The sequence below is a fragment of the Indicator indicator genome, chromosome 34, assembly GCF_027791375.1.
Source record: "Indicator indicator isolate 239-I01 chromosome 34, UM_Iind_1.1, whole genome shotgun sequence".
NCBI lineage: Eukaryota > Metazoa > Chordata > Aves > Piciformes > Indicatoridae > Indicator > Indicator indicator.
In genome coordinates this window covers 2,090,136-2,111,164 of record NC_072043.1, presented here as the reverse complement: position 1 = coordinate 2,111,164, position 21,029 = coordinate 2,090,136, and the positions used below count along the sequence as shown (strand labels likewise).

General features: G+C 49.4%; 1 protein-coding gene across 1 annotated transcript in view; it reads right to left on the bottom strand.

The window, feature by feature from the left end:
• Positions 1-18,362, bottom strand: part of CBL (Cbl proto-oncogene) — a 32,240-nt gene extending 13,878 nt beyond the window's left edge. The window contains exons 1-4 of the mRNA XM_054395689.1: positions 18,216-18,362; positions 13,172-13,419; positions 2,554-2,700; positions 770-926 (exon numbers count right to left, since the gene is read on the bottom strand). Of these exons, the coding sequence (XP_054251664.1) occupies positions 770-926; positions 2,554-2,700; positions 13,172-13,419; positions 18,216-18,362 (699 nt within the window). The remainder of the gene's footprint in view (positions 1-769; positions 927-2,553; positions 2,701-13,171; positions 13,420-18,215) is intronic.
• Between the last annotated feature and the right edge of the window lie 2,667 nt (positions 18,363-21,029).

Here is a 21,029-nt window from a genome sequence, read left to right as displayed (position 1 = left end):
TAGACCTATCTTAATTACAACCCACCCTATCACATGGGAAAAGGCAAGTCAGAGCTGAAGAAGGGTTTGTTCTTGTTCTGCACCATCAGAAGCTGTCCTGAATTTATCAAAGACTATGGGTTAGAATTTTACCTGCTGTTAATAACACTTCTTGGAATCATAGAATGGTTTGGGTTGGAAGGGACCTGAGAGATCATCTACTCCAACCTCCCTGCCATGGGCAGGGAAACCTCTCAACTAGAATCAGCTGCTCAAGGCCACATCCATCCTGGCCATGAACACCTTCAGGGAGGGGGCATCCACAACCACTCTGGGCAGCCTATTCCAGAGTCTCACCACCCTCATCCTGAAGAACTTCTTTCTCAGCTCCAGTCTAAGCTTGCTCTCCATCAGCTTCAAACCACTCCCCCTTGTCCTGTCTTCAGACACCCTTATGAAAAGTCCTCCTTCAGCCTTCCTGGAGGATTCATTCAGGTACTGGAAGGCAGCTCTAAGGTCTCCCTGGAGTCTTCTACAGGCTGCACACCCCCAGCTCCCTCGGCCTGTCCTCACAGCAGAAGTGCTCCAGCCCTTGGCTCATCTTTGTGGCCTCCTCTGGACTCACTCCAGCAGCTCTGTGTCCTTCTCATGCTGGGGACACCAGAACTGGAGGCAGGATTGGAGATGCAGAGCAGAGTCAAGGGGCAGAATCCCCTCTCTTGCCCTGCTGGCCACAACTCCTCTGGCTGCAGCCCAGCATACAGCTGCATTCAGGTTCCTCAGTCCTTACCTGGAAAAGTCGTGTGAAGATATCAAATTCAAAGACTGAAATGTAGTCATTGCAGGTCAAGTCAATTGTTGACTTCAGGGCCATGGCTTCCAGCCCTGAGCTGATTGGATGCACTTCATGCAAGGCCTGACGGAAGCTCTTCCAAGGAACAATAGTCCTGGAGGAAACCAAACCATCTGTAAATGTGCTGTGTCTGAGGACCACCACCATGCACACAACTCCTAGATGTCTCCTGGTGAGCATGCACCTCACGGTGATGGAAGAGAGGAAAACCCAAATTAGCCACAAGAGATTTCTTCGATTAAGAAGCAGAGGATTCCTTGGCACCGCAGCGATCAGCAGTCAGATGAAATTCAGGCAGTTTGGGAACCTTAAATCCAGCTCTGCTTTCTCCTTCCCCTTTTTGGGCTCTCCTATCATGCCAGCACGATCAGGGTTTTATGTACCCTGAGCTGTACACACCACCACCACTTGTAGCTGGTAAAGAAGGAGTTAATAGCAAAGGTTTTAGCAGAGGGCTGGGCCTGGTGGAGTGTGGCCCTGGGCAGCCTGCTGTAGTTGGAGGTGTCCCTGCTGCCTGCAGGGGGGTTAGACAAGATGACTTTTGAGGGTCCTTTCTAACCTGGTCCAATCTGTGAAAAATATTTTTTAAACAAGCAAATTAAAAAGCTGCAAATAATTCTCTGGAGAGGGATTAAGTGGACAAGGGAGATAATCAGAAGCCAAATCAGAGGCTGTTCTGTTCAAAGGAGTATTTTCCTTCTTCTAAAAATATGAAGTGGAATATAAACATAGAACATGGCCAGCTACAGACAACTGTGTCATTTATAAGTAATTATCATTGCTCTTTGTTCTGACAGCTACTAATTAGACTCTTTATGTGGAGCACCTCAGTTTGAAAGCAGTACCCCAACTCCATTGACTTCAATCCTCAAAACATTGCTGTGGACACCTGCAGAGTTCCTTTAAGTCAGGGGTTTATGAGATACAAAAATCCAAGCTGTCATGTCAACACTCTGCACACAAATGGACTTTGCACTTCACTTGCACCTTGCAGCCTATCTCACCAAAGCCATTATGCAAACTGCCAAAAGTTCAGGGAGGCCAGAAGGAAGGTGATGATGTGATTGGAAAGGTTAATTGGAGGGAAGATGAAAAGAACTTGATGTCATGGCTCACCTAAAGGACAACTAATAGAGGGGTATGGGCACCTTTGGAAGAAGAAAGTAGATTATTTGGCATCACTCATGGAGCTTAATTATAAGTTGTATTCACAGATTGCATTGGGTTGGAAGGGACCCTCAAAGGTCATCCTGTCCAACCCCCCTGCAGTCAGCAGGGACACCTCCAACTACATCAGGCTGCCCAGGGCCACGTCAAGGCTGATCTTGAATGTCTCCAGAGATGGGGCCTCAACCACATCCCTGGGCAGCCTGTTCCAGGATTTTACCCCTCTCATTGTAAAGAACTTCCTCTTTAATTTTCCTCTCCTTAATTAAATTAGGGAGAGGAAAATTTAAGCTGAATAAACAAAGGAAGCTCTGTCCAAGAGTCTCCTAGGGAAAGACCTATCACTTGAGACATTTAGAAGAAGCCAGGACAAAGAAATCAGAAATACAAGGGAGGACCAATCCTGCACTTCACCCCAGAGAGCGCACCCAGGGACTAACAGCTTTCTCCTTTCGTTCATTTTAACCTGACAAAGACCTTTCTGAAACACAAAACAAGAGACAGTGGCTGTGTGCAAGTTGTTCACATTTCTTTAAGCATGGTTAGAAACTTACTTTTCACCAAAAGCCTTCCTCCAAAACTCTGCAGCATCTGCCTTGGTGATCCGGAAGGTGTCTCCCTGGAAAAGGCCGCTGGGAAAAATACCTTTGAGTTCCGCCAGCATATGGCTGAAGATCAGGGAGAGCTTTGTCAGGTTCCGCCTGCAAAGGGCCACAAAAGGAAATGTTTTTTTTTAGAACTGCCACTGAACAAGGCAGAAATCCATAACTACTGCAATTCAGGAAGCATCCCAGCCTAAAAAAAACCCTCATTCAGAACCATCTTGCAAGTATTTACACAGCATTCAGAACACAGATTCATAAAAGGGTTTGGGTTGGAAGGGACCTTAAAGATTCCATGGGCAGGGACATCTCCCACCAGCCCAGGTTGCTCAAGGCCTCACCCAGCCTGGCCTTGAACACCTCCAGGGAGGGGGCATACACAGCCTCCCTGGGCAACCTGTTCTAGAAGGCTCCAGGGAGGCCTTAAAGCAGCCTTCCAATACCTGAAGGGAGCCACAGGAGCGGTGGGAAGGGACGTTTGACAAGGCCTTGTGGTGATAGGATAAGAGGGAATGGACTGAAGCTTAAGAAGGGCAGATTTGGACTGGAGATTAGGAAGAAATTCTTGATAATGAGGGTGGGGAGACACTGGCACAGGTTGCCCAGGGAGGTTGTGGATGTGCCCTCCCTGGAGGTGTTCAAGGCTAGGCTGGATGAAGCCATGAACAACCTGGGATGGTGGGAGGCGTCCCTGCCCATGGCAGGGGGTTGGAAATGGATGTGCTTTAAGATCCCTTCCAACCCAAACCATTCTGTGAATACAAAACAGAGAACTGTTCCTTTAACAACCCAGAGCATCACCACAGCCTATTTGCTTACAGCTACCCTCAGCTCCAAAACTTGCACTGCCCTGACACTGACCCAGGACCCTGCAGAGAGATGCAGGATCTCAAGAAACCATTTTAGGGAACAAAAAACAGCATGAAGCAAGCCTGGTTTTCAGTCACCCAGAGCTTACTAATCAGCTGGCTCCCCAAGGCAGGGCTCTGCAGGCTGAACCAGGCATGTTCCTTAGGCTTCCCTCCTCCGTGCCCCCCCAGCTGTGGTTGTGCTGCTTCCTTCCTGCTTCAGGACTGTTTCTGCTCCACGCATCTTAGCGGAAGTCAAGAGGTCAAGCAGGCACTTCCATTTGCACCACAGTTCTTCACTTCAGCCCCTCCACAGGCTGGCTCCCAGCTGGGTTTTCTGCTGCTGGTGACTCCCCCAGACCTGCAGCAGATTTTTCTATCCCAGTTTCCTGTTTGCTGGACAAAAGCATTTTTGCCCTGTGTAGGCTCAGCCCTACCAAGCCATTAACGTCACAGGAAGGGTTTCAGCTGAGTTGCCTCTTTCAGCTCCATCAACAGATTGAAACAGGTGGGAAGAGACCCTCAAAGGTCATCTTGTCCAACTCCCCTGCACTCAGCAGGGATGCCTCCAACCACACCAGGCTGCACAGGGCCACATCAAGGCTGATCTTGACTGTCTCCAGGGACAGGGCTTCAACCACATCCCTGAGCAACCTGTTACAGTGCCTCACCACCCTCACTGTGCAGAACTTCCTCCTGATGTCCAACCTAAATCTCCCCTGCTCCAGTTCCAAACCATTGTCCCTCATCCTATCACTCCAAGCCCTTCTGAACAGTCCCTCCCCAGCCTTCCTGTAGCTCCCCTTCAGATATTGAAATGCAGCTCCAAGGCTCCCCAGAGCCTTCTCCTCTCCAGGCTGAACAGCCCCAATTCCTTCAGGCTGGATTCGTGGGAGAGGTGCTGCAGCCCTCTGATCATTGTTGATTAATTCACATTACCAAGTCTTACAGCACCTGATGTGCTTCATGACTGAAATGCCTTTCTTCCCTCAAGGCAATGTTAATGCAGCACTACCATTTCTGCCACTGCCAGCTAGAATTTTTCCACTTTCTTCCAATATTTCTCAACTCCTTCACAGCTAACCATCTGACACAGGATAATTTTGTTCCTCACACATAGCAAGGAGACTGCTCCACTGGATGATTTAGTCACAATGTTGTGCTTGCACACCACAATTTGACACATACACACTGTCAGGTCTGTAAAGCTCATCCTGTGAAAGCCTGTTGCAAACACTGCTGTGCAGAGGAATCCTTGTACCAGTGCATAAAGGGTGGCTAGCAGAAGGATGGAGACTCCCTTTTTACAAGGAGTCACATAGAGAAGACAAGGGGCAGTGAGTACAAGTTATTGCTGGGGAGATTCCCTTTGTACTCCAGAAGACAATCTGTCACCATGAGAACAGTTGTTAGAGATTGGAATCATCTCCCAAGGGCAGCAGTGGATTCCCCTACACTGGACAGTTTGAATACTCAGCTTGGCAGGGTGCTGGGCCAGCTCACTGCAACTCCACTCTCACCTAGAAAGGCTGGAGCAGATGATGGGCTGGAAGGGACCTCCAAAGGGCATCCAATCCAACCCCCCTGCAGTCAGCAGGGACGTCCTCCACTAGATCAGGTTGCTCAGAGCCTTTTCCAGCCTGGCATTGAGTATCTCCAGGGATGGGGCCCCAAACCACCCCCCTGGGCAATCTGTTGCAGTGTTCTACCACCCTCATGGTGCAGAAATTGCTCCTCCTCTTCTCCCATTTACAAACCATTGCCCTTTATCCTATCCCTGCAGGCCTTTGGAAACTGTCCCTCAGCAGCCTTCTTGTAGGCCCCTTTAGGTAATGGAAGGCTGTGAGGGTGCTGGAGCCCTGGAGCAGGCTGCCCAGTGAGGGTGTGGTGTGTCCTTTTGGAGTGTTTCAGGACCCAGCTGGATATGTTCCTGGGTGGCCTGCTCTAGGTGATCCTGATTTGGCAGGGTGGTTGGACTCCACCATCTCTGGAGGCTCAAAGCCTCAACCAGCTTTGCCTTAAACACCTCCAGGGACAGGGCATCCACAACCACTGTGGGCAGCCTGTTCCAGAGTCTCACCACTCTCCTCCTGAAGAACTTCTTCCTCAGCTCCAGTCTAACCCTGCTCCCCCTCAGCTTCAAACCATTCCCCCTTGTCCTGTCTCTAGACACCCTCAGGAAAAGTCACTCTGCAGCCTTCCTGTGGGATCCCTTCAGGTATTGGAAGGCAGCTCTAAGGTCCCCCTTGGAGGCTTCTGTTCTCCAGGCTGAACAACCCCAGTTGGGTAACTTCCTGAGCACTGGCCCAGCAGAACTTTGTAAGGTGCCTTCTGTTGAGCCAGCACCAGTTAAATGGAATTTCATTCACTTCCTGTGTTGTAAGTTTCGTGGAAAGTAGTTCCTCTCTTTCTATTTTTGTAACTGATTACTGTGTGTAGAGGACTCTGAGGCTGTCTCAGAGTTGTAAAAGACATCTTGGGATTACTTCAAGCTTTTTCCCTTTTTATATGCACAGGCTGGAGCTGTGTGTCACCACGAAAAGCATGCAGAGAACTCAGTGCTGATGTGGTAACAGGATCTGGTTGTTCCCTCTGGAAGCAAGCACAGACATTTGTCTGCTGAAATTGGGGCTGACTGCTGGTGTCTGCTGCACAGCTCACAACCTCTGAAAGGCTCCTGTGATATGGTAACCTCCTACCTCTGTGGTTGCTGGAAGGTGTATTTTACTTGTTGGAGAGCCATTAAAAGAGTCATGGCGGGTGGTTAGCTCATCAGGACTTCAAATTGTAAGATGTAAAGTAGCTACAGGAAAAAATGTTTGACTCTGTGCAGGACCCAAGAACTGTGGGTTTGGTTGTTTTCATTCTCTTAAGTGCTGGAGCTGGCAGCAGAGTGTGTAGAGCAGCAGTGTATACAGCAGCAGAGTTTCCCCCCAGTGTAACTCAGCATTTAGCTCAGTTCCAAACCACCAATTCGTAATTCTTTTGCCAAATAAACACAGAATTTCTGAAGAAAGGAAGAGCTAAACCCAGGCTGTTCTGGGTGAATGTGTCAATTCTAATTTCTTCTGTCCCTCAGGGAGCTGCAGAAACTGTCACCTGTTCCAGGAGTTTTCATAGAGTCAGAGAATGGGTTGGGTTGGAAGGGACCTTCAAGATTGTCCAGTTCCAACCTCCCTGCCACGGGCAGGGACACCTCCCACCAGCCCAGGGTGCTCAGGGTCTCATCCAACCTGGCCTTGAACACCTCCAGGGAGGGGGCATCCACAACGTCCCTGGGCAACCTGTTCCAGTGTCTCCCCACCCTCACTGTCAAGAATTTCTTCCTAATCTCCAGTCTCAATCTCCCCTCCTCAAGATTCAATCCATTCCCTCTCATCCTATCACTATTATCCTATCCTTGTAAAAAGTCCCTCCCCAACTTTCTTCTAAGTGCCATTGAGGTACTGGAAGGCTGCTCTAAGGTCTCCCTGGAGCCTTCTCTTCTCCAGGCTGAACAGCCCCAACTCTCCCAGCCTGTCCCCACAGGGGAGGTTCTCCCCTTCTGTTCACTTTCACAGCCTCCTCTGGACCCACTCCAGCAGTTCCATGTTCACTACTTCACCAGAAATCCAACCCATGGCATCTCAGCCCTTAATAAAGGAGCCAAGCACCCAAGAAACAGGATGCAGTTGCCAAGTAGCAGTAAGACATTTTTGCCAGCACTGGGAAGCCCTTCCACATTTCAAATGAGAATCACTACCAACTAAATAACATGCCTGCACCTCCAGCTACCACAGCAGTCACACAGTTAGTCTCTCAGAAACTTTACTATTTTATAAGCTCTGAGAGCTAAGAAGAATGAAAATCTTACATCCTCACTATGCAATAATCTGAAAGCTTTGATTTGTCCCTAAACTGATTTTTTTTTTCAAGACAGTGGTCCAATTTTTGATGAAAAGACAATTAAAATAAATGCAAGTTGATGCCAATTATGCTAAGTGTTGCTTAGGTTCCACAACTATCACTTAAACTGACAATTTAAAGTGAAATTGAAAAGAAAGCATTCACATTCCTCCCTCCAAACAGCATTTAAATGATAATGAATTTCTTCTTGGGTAATAAGCAGTTAGTTAGTGCTGATATGCTGGAGCCTGGCAAGAAAAACCCTTTCTTGTGGGCAGCTTTGGAGCTTGTTCTTTTCTTTAGGATGCTCTAATTTAAATGCAGATGTAGACTTCACTGGTGTGAAGTTTGAGCTGGATTAGAAGTAAGTGACAGAAAAGGGACTCACAGACTGTGCACCATTTGAGTTCCACGGTTTACATTTACTTCTTTTGCACTGCAGTGTGTGTTGCAAGCACTCAAAAATAGGAGGTTAGAGCTGACCTGCCCTCTGCCTAGAAAGCTTTGCTGGTTCATGGCTCAGCACACTTCTTCCTCTTGAAAAAAATCCAACTTTGTTGGGTTTTTTGTTTGGTTGGGTTTTTTTCTCCTTTCCTCCAAGTCATTCTTCATGTATTTCCTTCCCCTCTAGAGATATGCAAGGTCACTTCCAGCAGACATTAAATACTGGTAGCTTTTCCTTGGGTAAATTAGTAAATCTTCACTTTGTAGTTGCAGAAGAATAAGAAATGCTGAGCCAGCAGCCCACAGGGCTATTGTCAGAAGGACAACAACTAAATACAAACCAGCTTCCCAAAACCATTTAACAAGGACAAAAGAAGGATCTGGGGAGCCCTTACAGCAGCTTTCCAGTACCTGAAAGGGCACCTACAAGAAAGCTGGGGAAGGACTTTTTACAAAGGCTTGTAGTGATAGGGCAAGAGGGAATGGATTGAAGCTTGAGGATGGGAGATTGAGGCTAGAGATTAGGAAGAAATTCTTGACAGTGAGGGTGGGGAGACACTGGAACAGGTGGCCAAGGGAAAGCAGCTTGCTTACTCACAAGTCCCCAACGTCGAAGCTGATCTGCTGGCTAAAACTCAGTCTTTAAACAGTAACTAGGAGTTACTGTGTGCAGTCATTAGTCAGGAAGTGCACAGGGAGCTTTAAAAGCACCCTCAGCAGCATTAATTTTTAAACAGATATGGAAGGGAGCTAAAGCAGAATTTAAACAGCATCTTTAGAGCTTCCCTAATAAAATCATAGAATTGTTTGGGTTGGAAAAGGCCTCTAAGATCATCCAGTCCAAGCATCAACCCAACACCACCATGGCCATTAAACCACGTCCCCAAGTGCCATGGCCACACACTTCTTGAACCTTCCAGGGATGGGGACTCCACCACCTCCCTGGGCAGCCTGTGCCAATCCCTGACCACTCTTTCCATGAAGAAATTTTTCTTCCTCTCCAACCTAACCCTTCCCTGGCACAATTTCCTTTTGTTCTATCACCTGGTACTAGGGAGAAGAGACCAACTCCCACCTCACTGCAACCTCACAGTATCACAGAATTGTTTTGGTTAAGATCCTCCAGTCCAACCATTCTCTAACTCGACCAAGTCTGGGGCTAATCCATGGCCCTCAGCACCACATCCCTATGCCTCTGAAACACCTCCAGGGATGGGGATTCAACCACCTCCCTGGGAGCCTGTTCCAGTGTATGAGAATCCTTTCAGCAAAGAATTTTCTTCTAACATCCAACCTAAACCTCCCCTGGTGCAACTCGAGGCCATTTCCTCTTGTCCCATAGCTTTTTACTAGGGAAAAGAGACCAACTCCCACCTCATAGCAACCTCCTTTGAGGGAGCTGCAGAGAGCAGCAAGGTTGGCCCTTGCTCCAGGCTTGGGGCAGAGTGGCTGGAAAGTTTCTTGGAGGAAAAGGAGCTGGGAGTGCTGGGTGAGAGCGCTGGCTGACTCTTTTCAGGGAGTTGGAGAGAGCAGGAGTTCTTTTCACAAAAATCATAGCACTGAGTTCATGGAAGAGAATGAAACCTTGCTCAGAAACACCACACATCCACACCAGGGCGTGACAGAGGCCAAGCAACCGTTACTAAGCCAAGACAGGAAGCCCCTGAGTGCTGCCAGTGCTGGCGTCACACTCAGGGTGCTGTTAGCCACAACAGGAGGATGCCTTCAGCCTGCTGTCAGTTGAGGTGTGACACAGGAGAGCTGCATTTACTTTTAACAGCCCTGTGACTGCAACTGGTTTAAAGCTGAAGGGAAAAAAAAAAAACCAACAACAACAACCAAACCACTCAGCCACATCCATAAGCACAGCGAGTGTTGACATAAGGCTTTCCTTCACCCTGCCCCAGCACCTCTGAGCCTCTGCTGTGGCTTGAAAGTCAGGGAGCACAGCAAGGTTTGTGATCTCTTCACAAACACAGCTGGAAATGTTCAGGGGGATTCTCTCCCTCTGCTCTGGTGAGACACCACCTGCAGCACCATGTCCAGTTCTGGTGCCCCCAGCACAAGAGGGACATGGAACTGTTGGAGTGGGTCCAGAAAATGAAAATGATCCAAGAGCTGGAGCACCTCAGCTGTGGGGACAGGCTGAGGGAGCTGGGACAGATCAAGATGGCTCCAGGGAGACCTTAAAGCAGCCTTCCAGTACCTGAAGGGGGCCCACAAGAAAGTTGGGGAGGGACTTTTTACAAGGGCTTGTAGTGACAGGACAAGAGGGAATGGATTGAAGCTTAGGGAGGGCAGATTTAGACTGGAGATTAGGAAGAAATTCTTGACAGTGAGGGTGGGGAGACACTGGAACAGGTTGTCCAGGGAGGTTGTGGATGCCCCTTCCCTGGAGGTGTTCAAGGCCAGGTTGGATGAGGCCCTGAGCAACCTGGGCTGGTGGAAGGTTGCTCCCACGGCAGGGAGGTTGGAACTGGATGATCTGTAAGGTCTCTTCTATCCCAAGCCATTCTGTGAATCTATGAATATCCAACTGCAATCTTATTTTATATTACTGGATTTTAACAGGCCTGCCCTCAGCCAACACCAGCTACCATTCATACTGTCCTCCCATGGTGTCTACTCTAGACACAGGCACAGCACCCCCAAGCCTCTCAGTGCTGGGTGCCACCTTGGAGCTACAGGATTGCTACCAACTCTCAAAGCCCCACAAGCAGCTACAAGACATGGTGCTCTCCAAAGCCATGCTCCAATCCTGCCTTAGTCCACCTTGGCTGAACACACTGCAGAATCTCTGAGAAACTTGAGAGGAAACACACAAAGAGCCACTTAGAAATAATAAAAATGGGAGGCTGATGCTCAAGTGATCAAAACAACTCTGATCCTACAATCTAAGAGAGACATCAGACACCTCCAATTGCTGCTTGTAGCCAGCACCTGCAGAGCTTTCACTCTGCTTATGCAAATGTCCCCACAGTGCATTTAGTGTACAGCAAGAGAGATTTGGGGGAGGAAAACAAGCACGTACACAACAGGAAATCAAATGAATGCTAAATCTGGGAGACAGGAAGAAAGAAGCTTCAAGGACAACAGGAAAATAAAGTCAGAAAGAGTCAAGACAAAGTGATTATTCAGTAGGGCAGATTAGATTTTGAAGGCATGTTTTCATAACACTGCAGACTAACATTAGCCACAAACTTGCATGAGAACCAGAGCCAAAGAGATTTATTTTATCTCCATACATCCATACACACACTGCCATCAGTAAAACTTCCAGTGATTACCAAATTCAGATTGTATTTGTTTGCTTTATGGGCTGCCCACAATCTTCCAGAGAGCTTTTCCCACACTTTGAGCATTTCATTCTTACAGAACTAAGAAAAGAATAAATAATATTTTTATTCACCTCTTAACTCAATGATTGGTTCCATGGTCTTAAAGGCTTTTTCCTTTTATGATTCTAACAAGGTGAGAAAATGTCTTAAGTTAAATCACCTTAAATTACCAAATACATTTTAAATCCAGAAGTGCAAAAATTCATTTAACTACACTTCAGAGGAAACAAATAGCACTTAAAGTGGTGAGGTTCCAAAAGCTTCACACAACCATGAAGTCTGACATTAGGAAGTGCCACCTGAAGTATTGCATCCCGCTCTGGAGCTTTCAACACAAGATGGACATGGAGTTAGTTGGAGCAGGTCCAAATGAGGGCCATGAAGATGATGAGGGGGCTGGAACACCTCTGCTATGAGGACAGGTTGAGGGAGCTGGGCCTGTCACTGCAGGCCCTTGGAAACAGTCCCTCTGCAGCCTTCTGCAAGCCCCTTTCAGGTACTAGAAGGCTAATCTAAGGTCTCCCCAGAGTCTTCTCTTCTCCAGGCTGAAAACCCCCAGCTCCCTCAGCCTGTCCTCACAGCAGAGGTGCTCCAAACCCCTGATCATTTTTGTGGCCCTCCTCTGGACCCTCTCCATCATCTCCATACCCTTCCTTTGTTGAGGGCTGCAGAGCTGGATGCAGTTCTCCTCCATCTCACCTCCAGCTCTTTGGTTTTAATTCAGAGAGAAGCAAAAGAGAAGTAATTCCAGAGAGTTAATCACTCCAGTCACTTTGTAGTCACACTAATTGACAAAAGAGGGTGGGGGACACTCAAATCAATAGATGTGAACTCCAGAAGCAAGATTCCAGCAGAGAATTGGCTGTCTCACAGCAGTGATGGGAGTCTCTCGGGAACTGCTAATTGTACCATTTATGAATAAACAGCTTACAAGGGAAACAACTGTGGGGAGACTTGTAAACATAAGAATAAAACCAGAATTACATCCTGGCTGGTCACATTACATCTTTCTTTGCTCTTCACTCAGCCCAGGAAGCAGCTTGTCACAAAGGGGAGACACCAGACACCCTTTTCCTGGTGCTGGTAATGAGAAGAGTAACTCTCAATTCTCTAATTTGTCAGAAGAGGGGAGAGCAGGCAGTGCAGGTGATTCAAGAGAGATCTGCACAAAGCACAACACTGCTGCTTCAACTGAGGATTCTGCTAAATGCTGCCACTTAGAGAAGCACAGAATGGTTTGGGTCAGCAGTCAGCAGGGAAATCCTCCACTAGATCAGCACATCAGACTTTTTTTAGGAGTTCAGTATGACAGAAAACACTACATAGAGTTCAACATTCTAGCAAAAACGTGTGCCAGCACCTCACACCCACACACACTGCCCACTACCTCTCTCCCTTCCCCCAAATAATTCACCCCAGTAGCTGCCAGGGTGTTAACCACATTCTCCCCAGAGGAATTATGCTCAGCCACTGAGTGCTTTTTGCTTTTTTCCACTGTGAGGGTTTGGGGGTTTTTTGGTTGTTGGTGGGGTTTTTTTGTTTGTTTGGGGTTTTTTGTTTGTTGGGGTTTTTTGGTGTTTGCTTTTGTTTGTTTGCGGGGATTTTTTGCTTGTGTGTTTGTTTTTGTTCTTATTCAGCATCTACTCCAAAATCCTGAAATGAGGTTGAAGTTACAAATGTGCATTTTGTATATCTGACTGCCCTGCTGCCAACAGACAAGTCTGTAAGATAGATCTTCTCCAGACCTTTATTCTGCTCTTTTGGACTCATAGAATGCTTTGGGTTGGAAGGGATCCTAAAGATCATCCAGTTCCAACCTTCCTGCTGTGGGCACAGACATCTTCCACCAGCTCAGATTGCTCAAGGCCTCATCCAACCTGGCCATGAACAACTCCAGGGAGAGGGCATCCACAACCTTCCCTGGGCAACCTGTTCCAGTGTCTCCTCACCCTCACTGTCAATTTCTTCCTAATCTCCAGTCTAAATCTACCCTAAAGATTTGCTGACTAGAGCACATGCACACATGAACCACTCCAAAGCATTTCTCCCCATTACCTAGGCTGAGAGTTCTCCTCATACATCCTTTCCTTCCCTTCTTTGAAGAGGCTGATGGTCTGCTTGGTTTTCTTCATCAGGTTCTCCATGAACACACGAAAATACTCATTTTCTCCCAGGGTCTCCATCTTCCCCTCGTAGCGTGAGAGGATGGTTCGGAGGTGCTGGTAGGTGTCAGGCAGCAGATCCAGGATGTAGGGTGGGCTGTTCTTCAAGGCCAGCTTTGGGTTCTGACACAAACGCACCACCTGTGGGTAATGAAGTAAAAAAAAAACCACCTGAAAACCTCCAAACAGCAAGCAGTGATCAGTGACTCAAATAGCAGCCAGTGCTAACTACAAATCATTTAGTCTGGTGAAGAGCAGCCTGAGAAGGAACCTTATTAGTGTTTAGAAGTCTCTGAAGGGTGAGTTGTCAAGAAGAAGGAGCCAGGCTCTTTTCAGTGGTGTCCTGTGATAGGACAAGGGGCAATGGACACAAACTGAAACACAGAAACTGTTTTGCCCCCTCCCTGAAGGTTTTCAAGACCTTCATCCTTCAAGTTTGGATGAGGCCATAAACAACCTGGGCTAGTGGGAGGTGTTCCTCCCCATGGCAGTAGGATTGGAAGTGGATGATCTTTAAGGTCCCTTCCAACCTAAACCTTTCTATGAACCTATAGATTTACGAGTGAATTCCACCTCATCATGAGGAAAAACTTTGCTGTAAGTGTACTGGAGCGTAATACCAAGCACATGAATGAGGTCTAAACCAACGACAATGCCAAGGCTAAGGGAACACAGGAATCAAACAATGTAAAGCTGCAAAATGCAAAGCTTAAGGGAAGTGGATAGGAAAAGGCAAAGGAACAATCCAACATCCTTTGGCAGGGCATCATTTCCAAAAAAACCTTGTGAAACCTACAAGAAGAATTGACCAGTTCCCTACAATGCACACCAAAATGCTTTTACTTCCCTTAAACACTTAAATGCTAAGGGTAAACACAGACATTTCTTCTGAAACTGTGCTTTAGCCTTTAATTTTGCCATTTAGGGTATATGCAAAGAGCAGCCTTGTGGAGTTAACTGCCATCACCAATTAGATCTCTCAGTAGAGCCTCAGCTGACAGAAAGACTCAATTTCAGTGAAGAGAAATGCACTCTGTACCAAAACTTAAACAAAAAAAAATCTCACTGCCATTGTCAGATGGAGAGGGAATGGATTGAAGCTCAAGGAGGGCAGCTTTAGACTGGAGATTAGGAAAAAATTCCTTCCAGTGAGGATGGGGAGATACTGGAACAGGTTGCCCAGGGAAAGTTGTGGATGCTCCCTCTCTGGAGGTGTTCCAGACCAGGCCGGATGAGGCCTTGAGCAACCTGGGCTAGTGGAACATGTCCCTGCCCATGGCAGGGGGTTGGAAGTGGATCATCTTTAAGGTCCCTTCCAACCCAACCCATTCTATGAATCTCTAAGCATTGTCAGAATTACATGTTTAAAAAAGCCTCTACAAGAATACATGGGGAAAAAAACTATCCCCTTTTTCCCTCCATTTTGAAGAGGCTATCAAGGCTTAGGTGGTCTGGATAAGGAGATGTTGGTCAGACAACAACTGATTATGCAAGTTGATTCTGATGCCTCAGCTGCTGCTTCCTTGGATCCAGTGAATATTGTACAGCAAACCACATCAATGGACTCAACACATTTGTCCCCTGAATAAAAGTAGTTTTACTATGCAGCATGAATGGGTTCTAAATATGCCCCTCAGACACAGCTGAACTGGGCTGTGGATGGCAAAATTTTTTTCTTCAACAGAAATTGTTTTGTTTACACAGTGAGTTTAACACTGTAATAAATCAGCTTTTAGGAGGAAGCCACATCAAGCAAGCATACAAGGCAGAGTATGCACTTCTCAGTACTCTCTAACAGAAAAGTTTGGCTGCCACCTCTTTAGAACATCCACCTATGGAAGAAGCAGCCCCTCTGTGTTTCAAGAACATCACAAACTTCAGTCTCACATGAGAAAAACTTCCCCACAGCAGCAAGTTCTGCAAACCACTGACTCTCACAGCCTCTAGAAAATGCTTCCCAAGAAGTGAACTTGCAAAGATACCTCCAAGAGTTAAGAGAAAGACCCAAAGTGCTGTGACTTTATTAGCAAATGAGCTTCTTTATTTACCAAGCAGGCAAAAAATTAGCTAAGATAAGCATTTAGAGAAGGAGCTGCTGCCTCTTGAGCAAGCTTGGCTGTTCTGTAGGACGGCAGCAAGCAAAGCAGTTGCGTTTTGGTTGTTTCTCTCCATGTGCACTTGCAGCATCGTGACGACGTCAAAAGGAATGTTCCCAGCCCTGGGAACAGCTGCCCCTCAGCCAGCTCCCCTGCCTTCCACAGGGACCAGCAACACGGAAGGAAACTGAGCAAAAAAAAAGCAGTCAAATATTTTCAATTAGGTGAGATGGCAACAAGCAGAAGCCACCCAGGGTTTTAAACTACAGCCCATATTCATCCAAGTTTGCTTGGTCTGTACTCTGTTCTCTCAGGAACAAGGCTTTTACTGAGACTTTTGGGGCTTTTAGAAATAGCAAGGAAGCATTTCAAGCTTAGCATGAGGGTTTTAAGAGACTCTAATTCTAAGGCCTGTGAAGAACCATAAAATTGCCTTCATTGATTTTCATTTTACACACTCAAGAGGAGAACACGACAATGACAAATTGCTTCCCCCTCAGCCCTGAAAAAAGGTGTTGTTATCTACTCATTTGAGGAAAAAAATTTCATTTAGATTTCCCTGGCCTGGATCTGAATCTTTCCCCTTGCCTTGACTGAATGGATTTAAGATACAGGATGAGAGGAAATAGATTGAAGCTTGAGGAAGGGAGATGGAGACTGGAGATTAGGAGGAAATTCTTGACAGTGAGGGTGGGAAGACACTGGAACAGGTTGCCCAGGAAGGTTGTGGATACCCCCTCCCTAGAATTGTTCAAGGCCAGGTTGGACAAGGCCTTGAGCAACCTGGACTAGTGGGAGGTGTCCCTGACCATGGCAGAGGGGTTGGAACTGGATGATCTTTAAGGTCCCTTCCAACCTTCTTTGAATCTCTATCATCTGCACAACAACAAAGATGTGTAGTCCTACAAGCTGTATCTGCAAAGCTCAAACTGCCCTTCCCACAGTATGCTTGCCCTCAATGTTTATAAGAGAGCCATTTGGCACTTCTCAAAAGACCTTTTTCTTTCTCCCAATCTTTCTCTGTAGAAGGTGATCAAAGCTCCTCACAAGCACAGCAACACACACTATGAGCCATGTCTTTTGTTGAGGCAGCCAACACAACACAAAGTGATTTCTTGGCATGAAGGTAATTTAATGTCTTTTTAAAAAGTCATCTCCCCTGCCTGCTGTAGCCTTTACTGCAGGAGATTCAGACACTGCATGCATAAGGAATGCAGGGAAAAGAGAAAGAGAAGTTGAAAGGCGTAAGCCTGCTAGGCAACTGGCTGAGGTATGCCCATGGGCCCTACTTGCTCTCCTCCCAGAGGGGAAGAAGGTGACAAGGTGACACACCCCAAGGACTGCAGGCAACTCTGGAGATGCTCTTTCCCTGCACTACTTTTAAACTGCAACACACCAATCCTAGCCTCGATTCTCAAGGCTGAGCCATAACAACATCAAAAGGATCAGTCAAAATCCCAGCAAAAACCATGAGAAGATTTTTATTTTATTGGGTCACTCTATAAGGAATGTGAGCATTCACTAACAAGTCATCAGGATTTCCTGGAACAATGGATTCACCAGCACACCTAGTCAGGCTAGGAAATCAATTGCCATACCCCACCAGGCCAAAAGGTCCTGGTGTCCTGCCCCCAGCAAAAGCCATTTCCTGGCATTTAAAAAGGCAGAGGAGGGGAGAGTCTTAATGACCCCAGAGTGCAGTGTCCCCATAAAGGCGTGGGACTGGAAGATGGTTTTTCCATTTCCCTCACCACAGGCTTTTGTTGTTTAACGTTGTGCTGTTTCACATTAGATTCCATGCTCCTTATCTCTATGTAACCAGATGCATTTATTGTAGAGGAGTCTTTTTTTTTTTTTAATTATTTAGCTTTTTACTAGGCTCCCAGTTTTAAGAAAAAGGCTTTATGCTGAGCTCAGTAGCATGTCATAGAAATCCTAAGGATTGGAAAGGACCTCCAGAATAATCTGAACTATCACAAAGAAGATGTTCAGCCTCACCATCCAATATTCAAACACCAGACTCTATCCCAGGCCAAAGCTCACCTCCAGACAAGTAAATTCTAGACTCCTCCACAGCTGTACACAGGTAGGACCTGCTGCTGACTACACCAGGATGCACCTGCAGCTCCCCACTAGGCCCTACCCAAACCCAGCCTCTACTCCACCAGCACCACCCACCCCAGCGACTACAACACCAGAAGGACACAAATCCCAGATCCCCATGAGCAGGCCTGCATCCTCCATTCCAAGCCTACCTCTCTTTCTCCAGCCTCTTCCCTCTGGAGCCCTGCCTGCAGCTCACCACTTGCAGAGCTGCTGTTCTCTCTCCACACCTTCCAATCTTTACATCCCACTTCCCCCCTGCCTCTCATCTCTCCTCTGCCCCACACCTCCCCACCAGCTCTCACATCCTCTCCCTTCAATGCCTTGCACGCTGCCGTGCTCACATACAGCTCTCGCCCTCCTCAAACATTTCACTACAGCCCCACCTCGAGTCATGCAGCTCCCTTTCACCCAACCAAGCCTGCAGCTGAAAGCTTACCCTCTGCCCCCAGAACCACCCCATGGGCCCCAACTCTTGAGCTCAGCCCTATACCAGCCCTGCACAGCCCTATCTACCCTAGCCCTCACTGTATTACGCCAAGCCCAGCTCCTGCAAGCGCTTCAACCCAGCCACCCCAGACTCACGGAGCCTCTCTACGCAGCCCCCAGCCCCAAGACCCTTTTCCCCAGCCCTACCTCAGCCCACAAGGGCCGCTCCCGCCCCAGCCCGACCCCTCGGAGCTCCCCCACAGCCCTCTCCGCCTGCCCAGTATGGCCTGACGCCCCCGTCAGGCCCACCTTGTCCATGAGCTTCCAGCACTTCTCCACCATCTTCTTGTCCACTGCGCCAGGCTGGTGAGGGCCGAGGTGGTGGTGGTGCGGCTGGAAGGCGTCCTTCATGAGCCCGATCAGCCCCCCAGGGCCCTTCTTCAGCGGCGCCGACATGAGGGCGGCGCGGGGGCGGGGGGCGTCCGTGAGCGCGCCCACACCCGCGCCCTGCCCGTCGCCCCCGTCGGGCCCCGGGCCGCGACCCTGCAGGGTAACCGGGAGTGCCTCCCGTAGGGAGGGGCAGGGCGGGCCGCGCCGCGCCGGGCCGGGCCGGGCCGCGCCGGGCAGGCGGCAGCAGCGGGAGCCGCGGGCGGTGGCGGCAGCGGCGGCGGAGGCGCCCGGCTCCAATCAGCCCCGCCCTCCGCCCTGGACACGCCGCGCTCCGATTGGCCGGCCGGCACCCCGCGCGCCCGGGCCAGCCCCCTCCACCGGGGAGGAGCCGGCGGTGAATGGCCAGCGCCCGCGCCCGGAGGGAGGGGGGAAGAGAGGCGGCCCGGTGGGGTGGCACGCCTCGCTGCCCGGGAGCAGGCGCACGGCGGTGGAGAGGGCGTCGTGGTGGCCATGTTTGGGGCGGGCGGACGGGGCGCGGCCCGGGGCGGGGCGGGGTCGCCATGGGAACGGTGGGGGCACGGAGGGCGGTGGAATAGAGCCGGGCGCGGCGGTGGCGGCGACCTCGCAGTTCCTTCTCTCGGGTCCGCTGCGCGCCGGGCCGCGCCGGTTCCGGAGGTTGCAAAACAGGATCGTTTCCCCTTTCCAGCAATCGGGTTCCCTTTTCTTCGAATGACTGCTGTCCAGCCCCCAAACGGGAAACGGCCCCGGGAACCGTACTGCACCGGGCTAGCAAAACCTTCTCGCCCTGGAGGTCTTCATGCCTTCCGGCCGTGGGGACAGACAGCAGGCACTGGGTGGAAAGGGAGCTGAGCCCGACCGGGGACAGCATCCCCCAACCGTGAGCCCTCGGCAGGAGGGAAACCGACCCTAACCCACCCTGGTGTGACCAGGACCACACTCCCGAGGGTGCTGCAGGATGGAGAATGCAGGGCGGAGGAGGGAGGATGCAGGATGGAGGATGCAGCAGGATGGAGGATGCAGGATGCAGCAGTACTCTGGGCACTGTCCCTGTTGTGGGACCAGCGCTTTTTCCTATGCCACTGGAAATGAACCCTGCAACAGAGCTCAGACCTTTGCTTCCCCTGTGGCACTCACGCACCCACTGTCGCGTGGGAGCCACGACCCCCGGAGTGCCAGGGTGTGCAAAGCCACAGCAGGACAGAAGAGCTGCTGCCCTTGCACACCATCGGCGATGGCTACTGATGAATTCCTGTGCAGCACAGGGCTTGCTGGGGCATCAGGCGAGCAGGACAGTGGGAAGCAGCACGCAGCACTAGGTACAGAAGGACACAGAGACGTGGTGCTAAGGGCCATGGTGTAGCACCAGAGTTGGTAGAGTTAGATAATGGTTGGACTTGATGATCTTAAAGGCCTTTTCCCACCAAAACGATTCTGTGATTCTATGCAGCAAGGGAAACCTGCACAGATTGGTTATAAAACCCTGTCTTGATTTTACTGCCTTTGGTAAAGCTTGGTAAATATTTCTGGGACAGGCAGCTCCTTGTCTGGCTTTAATTACCTGGGTAAATTTTCCTAAGGATTATATTGACCTCAAATATGTCAACATTTATTGAGGCAGTGTTCCTGAGGCTTTTCCCATTAGATGTTAATGGATTCTGGCTAATAGTCAAGCCCGATTGACCACCGGAGGCTGCCCTGGCCAACTCTGGGATACCACAAGCACCTGGGGAGTGGACTGGGGAGGGTTACACCAGCTTTGTGGAGCTAAATATAAAAATCACCGTGGCCCCAATCCAAAGAGATCAGGGCACATGCTTGAGCAATTACATTCCTAACTATCTGCTTCTCTGGGCATGATTCACTCCAAGTCATGGCTGTGTTTATGTGTGAGACTTCAAACAAAGGTTGCTTTCGTTTGAGACTGTTTCCTCCTTGCAGGAAAGAGGAACCCAACCCCCCTCTGCAAGGTGGCTCTTTGCTTCTGTCCCTCAGGCTCCTTCTAGGGCCATGCTCAGCACAGTGGTCACTTGCCACTGCTCTGCCAGAAAGCCATGGCACACTGCTTGTTTTGAAACAGCCTCCCTCGAGCCTGACAGCTGGCAGCCAAGAATGTGTCTGGGGGCCCTGGCTGCCCCTCTGCCTCTCATGTGGTTGTGGGCAAAAGCAGTGTCTAGGTTCCCTGCTGGTTGTGCTGCCCAAGGATGGGCAGACGTGTGCTCTTCTTCCCTTCTGTGTGCACCACTCTGCCTGCCAGCCAGCTGCTAGGCCTGTGCATGCACTGGTGCCCATTTGAATGAGGAGGTATCCACAGCCCCCTGGTTTTGGGAGCAGAGAAAGGCTAGGAATAAGTCACTGCTGGGCAAAGGTACCAAGGAGCAATAGCTACCCATTGTGGTGTGCAAGGCAGCCTCTGACTGTACTCAAGCTGTGGTGTGGGTCACTGTGGCATTCCTGTGTGTCTCTGGCCTGCACTTCTCTAGAGGGACATGACCTGGGAGGCAAAAGCTCAGGAGGAGGAGGCTCTGGGACCTGGAGAAGACACTGAAGCAGGCATGGGAAGACAAGCAAAGCAGGGTTGGTGAGACAGCTGCAGAGACCTCACGTCTTGGTGAGGGAAATCAGCCAAACTTACCCCACCTCTCCCCTTGGCCTTGACCCCTGCTGCTGGCTAGCCCTGCTCCCCACCACGCTGTCAGCATGCAAAAGCTCTGG